At 36.1% G+C, this 12,074-nt stretch overlaps 1 protein-coding gene across 1 annotated transcript in view; it reads right to left on the bottom strand.

The window, feature by feature from the left end:
* Positions 1 to 1,070: 1,070 nt before the first annotated feature.
* The window catches only part of LOC144443475 (stimulated by retinoic acid gene 6 protein-like), a 13,571-nt gene continuing 2,567 nt past the window's right edge, over positions 1,071 to 12,074 (bottom strand). Inside the window, exons 3-17 of the mRNA XM_078132960.1 lie at positions 11,899 to 11,984; positions 11,050 to 11,186; positions 9,674 to 9,852; positions 9,294 to 9,419; positions 8,324 to 8,403; positions 7,524 to 7,695; positions 6,899 to 7,043; positions 6,292 to 6,367; positions 5,841 to 5,916; positions 5,670 to 5,718; positions 5,114 to 5,231; positions 4,327 to 4,428; positions 3,679 to 3,842; positions 2,994 to 3,170; positions 1,071 to 2,215 (exon numbers count right to left, since the gene is read on the bottom strand). Coding sequence (XP_077989086.1) covers positions 2,028 to 2,215; positions 2,994 to 3,170; positions 3,679 to 3,842; positions 4,327 to 4,428; positions 5,114 to 5,231; positions 5,670 to 5,718; positions 5,841 to 5,916; positions 6,292 to 6,367; positions 6,899 to 7,043; positions 7,524 to 7,695; positions 8,324 to 8,403; positions 9,294 to 9,419; positions 9,674 to 9,852; positions 11,050 to 11,186; positions 11,899 to 11,984 — 1,875 coding nt within the window. The 3' untranslated portion in view covers positions 1,071 to 2,027. The remainder of the gene's footprint in view (positions 2,216 to 2,993; positions 3,171 to 3,678; positions 3,843 to 4,326; positions 4,429 to 5,113; positions 5,232 to 5,669; positions 5,719 to 5,840; positions 5,917 to 6,291; positions 6,368 to 6,898; positions 7,044 to 7,523; positions 7,696 to 8,323; positions 8,404 to 9,293; positions 9,420 to 9,673; positions 9,853 to 11,049; positions 11,187 to 11,898; positions 11,985 to 12,074) is intronic.

Here is a 12,074-nt window from a genome sequence, read left to right as displayed (position 1 = left end):
GTTTGTCAACAAACTGCTGTGGGATATTGACTGTATTTGATTGTTAGGCAATCATACATTCTTCAGTGTACAACAAATGAATAATGGTAAATATTGTTTTAATTACAGCTAGGGGGGCTTAATGAACTACCTAAGGGTTCTGAAAAAATACACTGTGGACATAATTGTATAATGGGGTGATTATGGGTTTCAAAACTCTATACAACTGTTCTCATTGAACTGTTACAACTTTGTAAAAAATCTTATCACAAAATTTGATTTAAAAACACTGAAATTCAGTTCCACAACTGTTCAATTTAGTATTTATTTACTTTTATTTCAAATCCATACAAATCTTGATAAATAGTGCTTTGAGTTCATTTTTTCTTTGTTCAAATTGGAATTCGTTCGCATTTTTTATTTAACATGTGTACCGGTACTAGGTATAAATTTTGAATGTTACACGGACATGTCTTACGTGATCGAGTGTACATGCTTAGTTTGTACTACATGTACAGTTGTAACGGTTCATTGAAAAAAGTTGAGTATGAAGTAATTTAGAAAGAATACAAGTACGAGCTTCTGATGGCACACAATACAACTATGAGTTCAGTAAACTATAAGCATGGTGAAATGTCTGTCTGTATGTATGTATGTATGTATGTCTGTCTGTCTGTCTGTCTGTCTGTATGCATGTATGTATGTATGTATGTATGTATGTTGTATGTCTGTCTGTATGTATGTATGTACAGAATGTATGCATGCATGCATGCATGCATGCATGTATGTATGTATGTATGTATGTATGTATGTATGTATGTATGTATGTATGTATGTATGTATGTATGTATGTATGTATGCCGGTATGTATGTATGTATGCCGGTATGTATGTATGTATGTATGTATGTATGTATGTATGTATGTATGCATGTATGTGTGCAGATGTGAACGACTTACATATGTACATACAAACATGTAATGTACAAACGTGTACGTACGTACGTACGTACGTACGTACGTGCATGCATGCATGCATACATACATCTTCATACATACATACATACATACATACATACATACATACATCTTCATTCACATGATGAAATTACTACAATGAAGTAATCCATCACTCAACAAGCATGTCCTTCAAGGTGCCCCTTTACCAATGTACGCTCAAGACCATGAAAACGAGCTGTTGTAAGAAGTGTAAGCAGTGTTGGCAATAATTATAATGTGAAAGTTACTCAAAATTTACACAACATCGATAGCATCACAACATCTTATAACACCTGCACCCTACACACCACATATCTAGTTTCAGACATACATCTGGTATCAATACAACAGTCAATTGTAAGTAGTGAAGATACACTGGATTAAACCTTCACAAATCAATCACATCCTATCAGGTGCCTAGTTTCCGACACACTCTTCTCATCCGATAACAGCAAACCTTTGTAAATAGTGCAGGATTTTTCAAATGAACATACTTTATAAATAACAAATTTACATTCTACTTTACAATTATTTTTTTCCTCTGTCTTGCATGAATTTACATTCTCCAAGATGTACATTTGTACAAGCATTTTTAATTACTCCGTCTATTCAGACGTATTATATTTTTAACCTCGTAATTATTATATTCTGTATTCTAAAGTGCATAATAAAATTCCATAACATGAAGAAAACAAACGTGTGGTGCTAAAAGTCATGTAAAATGTGGCATGTTTCTGATGTAATTCAGTCTTTGAAATCAACCTCGTCATGTCTTTCTTCACAGAGTATGTTTTAATTTGCTAAAATGTCTGTCTGTCTGTCTGTCTGTTTGTCTGTCTGTCTGTCTGTCTGTCTATGTCTCGAAGTGTCATTAAATTCTACGAATAATCCATGATATTTTAACTTATCGGTACAGTGCACCTGTCCTCGCTCGATTCCTACAACGCCAACTTTGTATGCGGTGGGTTGTCTTTATAATCAAGACCTCCAGGTGGACACCATCCATTTCTGATGTATCACTGCTATTAAGTGTTACCATGGTTTCCAACGCCTAGAAATCCACCCAATCATCATCGTCGTCATTACCCTTGTCATTCATTTCGTTCTCTAGTCTAATCTTGGGTGCACGATAATCGGCCAAACACGGGTTGTTGTGTAAGGTGATGGCCATCCACCAGCGATTACGGGACACCTTAGAACGAGCCACCATCAACGGGGTGACCAATGTCACCGTGCGATCTAAGAAAGTGAGAAGAAATATATTGAACGTCTTTAAAGTTAACCCATTTCGTACAGTTGCATCGGACTGCACTGTTTAAATCAAAGTTTTTTTGTTTTTTAAACTCTGATAATAAAGTGCTTCGTTACAAATTTAAAGACACGGTGATGATAGTAAACACCATTTTAAAGATATTTGAAACAAAATGAATAAAAGAGCCGCCCTTCCTATTGATAAAGGTGTATGAAATATGAATATGAAGGCATGTGAAAAAGTGTCATTCATTAGTATTGTAATAAAACATCCTTGAACTTATTTGCATATTCAAATTCATAATATTGAACTTGTGTATTCCGAGTTCATAAAAAGTTCAAATAAGAGAATTTAAAACTAGATTTAGCATATGAAAAAGTGCCATTCGTTAGTATTTTAATAAATCCACGTGATTACAGAATTTCGCCAAAAGCTAGTAAGTTGATTTGTCAAAACAATATGGCTCTTCATTCAGGATCATTCAAATAAATACTAATAACATTAGGCATTGATATGCAAATTAGGTCATTAATATGCACACCTACACCGAAACCTTGATTCATAAACTGTATTGAATTGAATCGAGTATTGAATGCGTTGCGGATAGAGTATTGACATTAACTTTACTAAACCATAAGACACGCTAATAGTTATAACAGTCACCGTGCCATGAAATCATGACGGTTGTTCATAAACTTGATGTTTGGTCAGATAATTTACAACCGTGTAACAATCCAGGGATGACACTTGTTTTGAGATACAAACCTTTCTTAGACATCTTCAGCAGCTTTGAAGTAGCAGAATTGGTCAGCACAATGTTATTCTCAAAGCCTCGTTTACGTTTCAACTTCATGTCGTGCATTAGAATCTTGCAGAATGTCACCAGTACGGGATGACAGTGCGCAACCTCAACTTGAAGGAACGATAGGTAGGCCATGTGACCTAACAAAATATCAGATATCAAAATTATTAGAATGCTTAGAGGTTAGTATGAATGTTTGTGCTTGCGTCCGTGAATGAATGAATGAATGAATGAATGTATGTATGTATGTATGTATGTATGTATGTATGTATGTATGTATGTATGTATGTATGTATGTATGTGTGTATATATGTATGCATCATACGCAATTGATTCTTCCAGCAGATCAAAGGAGCATTATGAAATATTTATTTTGATCTGTCATTTGCTTGCAGTCTTGTAAAAGTGTAGTCTTATTGATAAGATGGCCACGATGGAACATATAAGGTATTTGTGTGCTTTACCTGTGATCAAAGAAAATTTAAGCTGACTACGATAGATGACAATGTGGTCTATCAGATAAAATGCTTGAAACACACTAGAATATATAGTGACGCCGCTTATATACTCATCTATCTACAATTATAAATCTAGCTACAATGTTTTTCATTCACACCTTCAATGATCGAACGTTGGTTTGGCCCTTACCTCGATCCAGGGATTCGTACTCTCTCATCAATGTACTCTTGTCTATACGAGACAAGAAGAGTGTTCCAAACACCATTCCTTTAATGGCCCTCAGCAAACAAGAAATCAGACCCAAGATAACATTGAAGAAGAAGAAGAAATACGACATGATGTGGAAAAAGCGTCTGAAAAAATAAACAAAAAAACAGGAGTGTTTGAATGTCCATTCTGAGGACTGATTCTGCGTTCCTGCATGCCAACGTATCTGTAGTGACTAATTATATATAAATAACGTATAATGTTGTCTGTCTGTCTGTCTGTCTGTCTGTCTGTCTGTCTGTCCGTCTGTCTGTCTGTCTGTCTGTCTGTCTGTCTGTCTAGTTCAATTGTTCGAGCACTTGCAATCTGGAGTATTATTGAATCGAAATTGCATCAATTTGTAATTGCATCGTTGCGAGTCCTTCATCATAGATACGAAATCGCACATTCTATCGTGAAATGAATGCAAATTTAAAGGTATATCTCCACATTAAAGGAGTCAGCAAAACAAGTTCAAAGACGTGACGGGCACAGTACAAACTAATTGTGCATTAAAACTAAATCTTCCATCGGGCTCCATGTTTGTTAATGGGAATTGCCCATTATCTCGATAAAACACAGTTGTATTACCTGTTGGTGAGAGCCAATGCACCACCATTCTCTTGTAGGAACACAAACTTCGACAGTACGAATTGTACCATGTAGAGAAATACGGCAAACACAATGCTTGGCCTGTGAATATATGAGAATTAAACATGTATTAAAATAGATATATGTGGGTTACAGAACAAATGGCAAGTATTGACGAAAGATACATACACACACGTTCGAACACACACACACACACACACACACACACACACACACACACACACACCCTCTCTCTCTCTCTCTCTCTCTCTCTATATATATATATATATATATATATATATATATATATATATATATATATATATATATATATATATATATATATACATACGCACGCACGCACGCACGCACACACACACACACACACACACACACACATACATACATACATACATACATACATACATACATACATACATACATACATACATACATACATACATACGTACATACGTATATATGTGTGCGGATAACATTGAGGTTAACAATGGTAATAGATCAAACGAAAAACGATGTGATCACCACAAATATCAAGACGTTTGGAAAATAGTTGTGTTACGCCCAAATTTATATCAGAGAACATGGCCAGGCCGTCTGACCAAACTCACCACCCACAGTTTGTATTTGTCTCTTTTGTTTTTGTACTATCTATATTCAGAGGGCCCCAGGGAAGATTGGCCAAGACAAACTGGGCTACCCCTCTTTAAGTAAAGTTTAACCCACTGTGGTTATACCCTTTATAATAGTTCAGTGTACAATCACTCACCACAAGAAGTCCAGTTTTTTAATAAATAAGAATTTCCTGCCAACTTTTATTGGTAGGATAACCTGGTAGGCTATGATCAGTGTCGCAATGAATATAATAACCAACAACACGATGAAACCTAAACGAAACAATACAAACAGTTTTACATTTTAAGTTTTAATGGCAATGTGTGAAAATTCTTGGATGGAATTAAACCCCTGTTCTTCTGGCATTGCTATCACAATGGATGACGTATCATAGGATTCCTATGACGTCATTGAATCTTTCTTGTAATAAGCATGACTACCAGCTTGGAGTTGCGCCAAGTGATGATCAAAAACGCGTACTACACGTACCTTGCCCTTGTAATATATGCAAATTGTATAACACCCCCCCCCCCCAGCGTTACGTTGTAATTATGTTTCCATCCGACTATAAGTATAAACACAACTCATATTAAAACATTATGATAAGAAATTTTCAAAACTATAAAATTAAAAGTTGTCTGAATCTGCTAAATTTAATGGAATGGTCGTCCTAAAAAAATTAATAAAATTCCGTAAAATATAACACTTACCCCATAAGATGTACCCGATTTGATATCCGGAATACCGTAGGCAAGACACCTAAACAGAAAAGACAATTTGTCTTGTCAACACAAATTGAATGAATTATGTCTGTATATCTTATCATTGGGGAAAAAACAACAACGTTTGATGGTTACGTGATTCAGAACGTATATACGTACCATGAGACTTGTCGGGGCTGGACGACGTGGCGGTAGGAAAGCTCTGTCTCCCCGGCATAGTCGTAGAAAATGGCCCCTAAAGATAAAATATAGTAACGTCTACGTAAGGTTTAAATTGAGATATTATGTGACATGTGAGTGAGTGAGTGAGTGAGTGAGTGAGTGAGTGAGTGAGTGAGTGAGTGAGTGAGTGAGTGAGTGAGTGAGTTATTATTATTATTATTAAGCCTTTATCAATTCCACATTTAATTGTAAAAGAAGTCTACGTATAACTTACAAAAGATTATTTTTTAAAGTGAAAAACTAAAACAGGAAAATAGAATTATAGTGAGGGAAGGGTGAAGGTGCGAAGTAGATTAAGCACAGAAACATACTGAGGAAGAGCATGGCCCAAACATAATATCGTACAGTAAGTTGTCTCAAGCATTTTACCGAATATACAGTAACTTACCTGTAGGACGCCATCATACGTAGAATGAACACAGCCATCATCAGGAATGCCACAATTGCAGATATAAAGAAGCTTACTACAATTAAACACAGAGACATCGTTTACTCTACTTTTATGAAGTAAAATGTGACGCACCAGTTATTAGTGAACCAATCTTTCGTTTGATATAATATATTTCTTCCTTCTAATTAGTTGCAGTTAACCAGCCAACCAGTACAGTGCAGTTAGTGTACGGTTCTATTGTTAAATTTTGCACTTTATTTATAGAAAACAGAAGTTAATGATCACGTCCTCCAATAGTTATGGTCGATGCGTTACGTATATACCTTTATTTTAATAGAATAAAATTTATGCCTAGAATGAGCCAACTGTACACACTATATATAGACATTTCACTTTCTTCAATTTGAAGAACATCAGTGGATACCATTACTGTAATAACACGCACTCTCTAGTTCAGGCAAGTATTGGGTATATTGTTGGTGATTTATATATATATATATATATATATATATATATATATATATATATATATATATATATATATATACTTTATATGCAAAGTGACACACGTACCACCTCCAAGCACTTCGATAAATGTACCTACCATTCACACACTGCGAAAGGTCTTCAAGAGTCTTTCCAAAGTCATCGGTAGTGTTTGTAATGTTCAGTAGCGGTTGAATGACTTTCACAAATTCTCTGTACTGTATCAAAGCATTTTGTCCCAAATAGAAGTAGTTACATGCCAACTGAAAAGAAATAGGTATATTACCAAATTGTTTACTCGAGGGTGGTGAGATCACGGAGTTTCACCATTTCACAACGTGAACACCTTCTTTGAGACTTTGACATTTCTCTTTCGGTTTCAGTAAGATTTCTTTTGCAAGATTCCTGTACTATATTATAGTATGATGATGGATGATTCATTTGTCTTGCAGGTACTTTTTTGGCCACGTGGTTTCAAAACAAAACAGGAAACAGTTGAGTGTTTTCAGTGTTTCCTTATATGTATTTCTTATGGAAGGGCAACTTCGAGGCTATTTATGAGCTGAGAAAAACGAGACTAAGGAAAGAGCACAAGTTATGGCAGAGACAAAGTCCACTGGAATTTTTTTGAGAGCGCGAGGGGGGGGGGAGGCGAAAAAAACCTATTTTCTCTCAGCCCCCCCCCCCCCCCCCCTTCCTGCCATAAATTCTGCACGTTCTCTAATCAGATAAAGTTAATTTACCACATAAACGGCATGGAAGGAGACAGAGAAAGTACACATGGCCCTCAGAGAATATTGGAATCCTGGTACAGGTTTGTAGATGTATTTGGTAAAGTACTTCCATATCCAATGCCAAAGTTTAGATAAGGTACCCAGATTTTCCATGATTTCCACTTCCATCTCATCATCCTCACTACAAAGAGATAGAGATAAAGTTATAACACGATCTGCAATGCAATGCCATACAATGCCATACAATACAATACAATACAATACAATACAATACAATACAATACAATACAATACAATACAATACAATACAATACAATACAATACAATACAATACAATACAATACAATATAATACGTCTAGTTCCTATACGTTAACGTTACAATTTTACACTTCTAGATCTACTCACTCTGTAGTCATAGTTGTTACTCTAGAAGTCCTGAGATGCATGAGGTGCAATTTAAAATCTATCCACAGCCACCCACACAGTCATTAACATCATGTCTTTGTTAATCAATCACAAAATTCTAACCGATAACACAGTCCCTCATAAAGTTAGCATTTATAGTTATTGGGGCAGTTGTGTATTGTCCAAATATGGTATATGTATCAGCTGAAGATGCCACTTATACACTGTTTACGTCATTATAGCAGTTGGGTTCACTGATTGGATGAACAACTTTTTGTGCTGATTGAGGGACTTTAACCAGACGTGGTTTAGTCAGAGACCACGTTTGCATCCAGACACAACACAACACAACACAACACAACACAACACAACACAACACAACACGCGTGATACTCTTACTTACTTGATTTGGCCACCTGGTTTCAGTAGATGCATAACATACTTTGCCTGGTAGAAGTTCATTTTCATAGATTCCTCTTTATCCTGAACAGCAGATAATTTATTTGATTTATATAAAGTCTATATCATAATTATCATCATAAAACCAACCGCTTGACCTACTCTTTAGTCCAAATATCCAACCACATGGGTTTTTTTTTTGTTTTTTTGTTTTTTTGTGTATGTTTTTTTGGGGTTTTGTTTTAACTTGCTGGTCTTCAGTGACTGTGAAAACTTAAGGTAGGGGTATATATCCCCCATAGTAACTCAGTTGGCACGTATGTACCCCTTTTCAAAACATGTCGACTTCTTAAGCACTGTGTAGAGTTTTGACTAGCTTCGATATGTACGACAGCGAATGATCAAAATGACACTTTCGTATAATCTCAAAGAATTCTCGCAAACCAGAGCTGTATTGACCTGGAAAATGTTGCGTCTTGGACGAGGCTGTGGCTTACATCGATCAGACACACTCTCAAACTGAAGCTTATATCCGTCACTGTACACAATGCAGACATAAAAGTGCCCAAAACTGCTACGTTTGATGACAAGGTTGTGGGTTTCCTCGATTTATTTTAGTACCAACAGAATTATGGTAAAATAAATAATTGTTATGTCACATGTGCATGGATACCTAGTACAGTGTGTGTACTACAAGTGGCGGGATATGATTCAACGTGTGTAAGTTGGATTAGTATGGAAACATTCAGACTAATCAATAATCATGCATTGATTAATAAGATTAGAGTCTATACCCCTTTAAAAGAAAGTCTGGCACCATTAGGTTATAGGCATATGTTAATCGGTCCCAACCATTATCATTTCTGCTTAAAACATCTAAATTTTTTTTGGCCAGAAAGTAAAAAGGTTTGTATCATATTTGTACTATATATGCCAAAATTCATAGTTTCATGGGATGGTATAGTGCAACTTACACGTGTAGCTTTTGATGTTGACATCCGCCGCATGCTGTGAACACTCGTGATAAAAAATCGAACCAGTACGGTGAACAGAAAGAGAAATATCGGTATGGTCGTCATGTAGTAGACAGCTTTGTCACTCTATAAGAAATCAAAAACAGTCAACGTAATGAAAAGCATTAAAGGGGTACACGCCTACACATTTACACATTTTGAGGCGTAATGTATGCTTAACACTCAAAAGGTACTCACAGTATTCTACTTACTGAAGCATATGGATGAGAAGTGGGTATTTATTTTTTCCTACTTGACACGTAAAATTTGTTGTACAATGATACATAACTTTGAAAAACAGAAAATGAGAAATGATTAGACAGTGTACGCGTTCAACTTACTATAGTTAATGACGCTGCCTTGGGACATGCCACTTGTTGCCACATCCAGAAAACGACCCACGTGGCAGTGTAGAAAAACCCGATAAACGAACCAACCACTTTGTTCTTAGTTGCAATGCAGGCGAAGATTGGGTAGAAGACGATGCCGATTCCAGCAACGTTTACCATGCCAACAAACACTACAAATTAAAAAAATTAAACACACGTTATTCACGTACACACGTCCATCAATTGTGTCAATATTTCTTTCCTATCGACACGTTTATCATTGTGGGCGTGTTACACCGCTGGACATCCCGTGCACATAAGGGAGCCTTCAATAATTACAGGGTGGGGGGGGGTTGGGGGGGGGTTGGACATATTTTAGAAAATGTCTCCTTTTACCTTGACTCATTGTCTTATCCAAATTTGCATTTAGTTTGTGATTCCGCTGCCATCACTACCAAATCACACTGCTGCCACATCCCATCACCTACCACAATTGTGTATACGTAATATCAGAACATACAAGTCGTATCGCTGTGAATCAATTATTAGTTTTGGACAGGTGTGAGGAAGGGAGTGGGTTCACGGACCGGGAGTGAAGGGGGAACAGTGTGGTATGATATTGAGGGATAATATGGTGGAATGGACATATGTATGATGACCTCAATCGGTTGGTTGTGCGCAAATCTAGTCTTTGGGGGTTCTGGCCTTCGGCTCTGTCAATAACTGAGATCCAAAGACAGGTATTACTTAATTAAATAATTAATAAGACGCTTTCACCGACGCCTTTAAATTCTAGAATGAGGTGGCAGCAGTGGGATCTAGTCCTTACCGTTAATTAGTGTCCCTATGTTTTTTTTTTGAAATATTTGAATAGAGCGAGGGTTATGATTTGATAGAGAAAAGAAATTGAGGGAAGGCCACTTTTTAGAAAAAAAGGATTCGGAAGAGGGTTACATACTATGCAACAGACCGGGCTTGATTGCCCCCGGCCCTCCCCCTCCTAAATTACTGAAGGCCATACCATACCATACCATACCATACCATACCATACCATACCATACCACACCATACCATACCATACCATACCATACCATACCACATCGCATCAAACCACAACACGACACACGACACGTCACAACACACGACACGAGACGAGACGAGACGAGACGACACACACGACATGAGACGACACAACACAACACAACACAACACAACACAACACAACACAATATGATATGACATGACGATTTGTAATACTATTTGTAATTTGTCTCACATTATCATTTGAATATTAGTTATATCATATCCATATTTCATATATGTATGATATGCTATTCAGTCATGCACTCTGCTGTCACAATGATATGTACATAAGAGAGAAAACTGACCCTTGACCCACGTTTCATTTGTCGGTATATTGAAATAATAGTCATTTTTGAACAAGTCAATCACACTGGTTGTAGTCGCTCCAAAGGCCGCAACAAAAGCGATACGTTTGTCACTTTCATCCAACAAGTTTACAGTTCTTTAAAATAAAATAAAAATTGTTACAGTATTCACCAAAAGTAATCTATTTCATAAATTCTATCATTAATTCATTTCTTCGAACGTTACATCAAGCGTGATAGAGCCATAACAAACTTGAACAAGATGTAAACGGAATGCCTCCCGTAAGGGCAAAACCATAGACAGTTCTTAGACATATTGTTGGATTGCAAAACTCTGAGCTATAGCTGTTATACATGATGTACCCCTTAATTGGAAAGTTAATTATACGAAACTATGTGAAATTTGAAGGTTTGCATACTTAAGATATTGTCCATTCATTATGCAAATGAACTATTACGATTAATAGTGATGGGTACAAAAAACGTATCTAGGTATACCCCCACGAGTTTATTTGGTGGTTTATTTAATTATTTTATTTATCCCTATACTTGTCGTTCGTTTGCTTGTTCATTTGTCATTTACTTGATAGTTTATTTATTTATTTGTTTTGTTTTGTTTTGTTTTGTTTTGTTTTGTTTTGTTTTGTTTTGTTTTGTTTTGTTTTGTTGTTTTGTTTTGTTTTGTTTTGTTTTTTTTTTGTTTGTTTGTTTTTTTTTTTTGTTTTTTTTTTTTTTTTTTTGTTTTTCTCACACGGTTCCTGGGTGCTCTGTGATTGAAACGCTACAGTCTTTCTAGTTTGATAGTACAATCGTGTAGAATGTGATACTAATACCAAAATTAAAACTTACATCGGTAGTCCAGGTCTTCCGCCTAATATGTGGAGATACATATTCTTTCGCTTCGTCAGAAATGCCAGCAAAATGACAATCAGTGACTGCAATAAAAAGGTTGATTCCCTCTATTCAAACAGAATCTACAAGGTCAAAGATAATAAGTACCTGAATCTCAAGCTATGTGCAATGCA

The sequence above is a fragment of the Glandiceps talaboti genome, chromosome 12, assembly GCF_964340395.1.
Source record: "Glandiceps talaboti chromosome 12, keGlaTala1.1, whole genome shotgun sequence".
In the NCBI taxonomy this organism is placed as follows: domain Eukaryota; kingdom Metazoa; phylum Hemichordata; class Enteropneusta; family Spengelidae; genus Glandiceps; species Glandiceps talaboti.
This window is presented reverse-complemented; position numbering and strand designations above follow the sequence as displayed.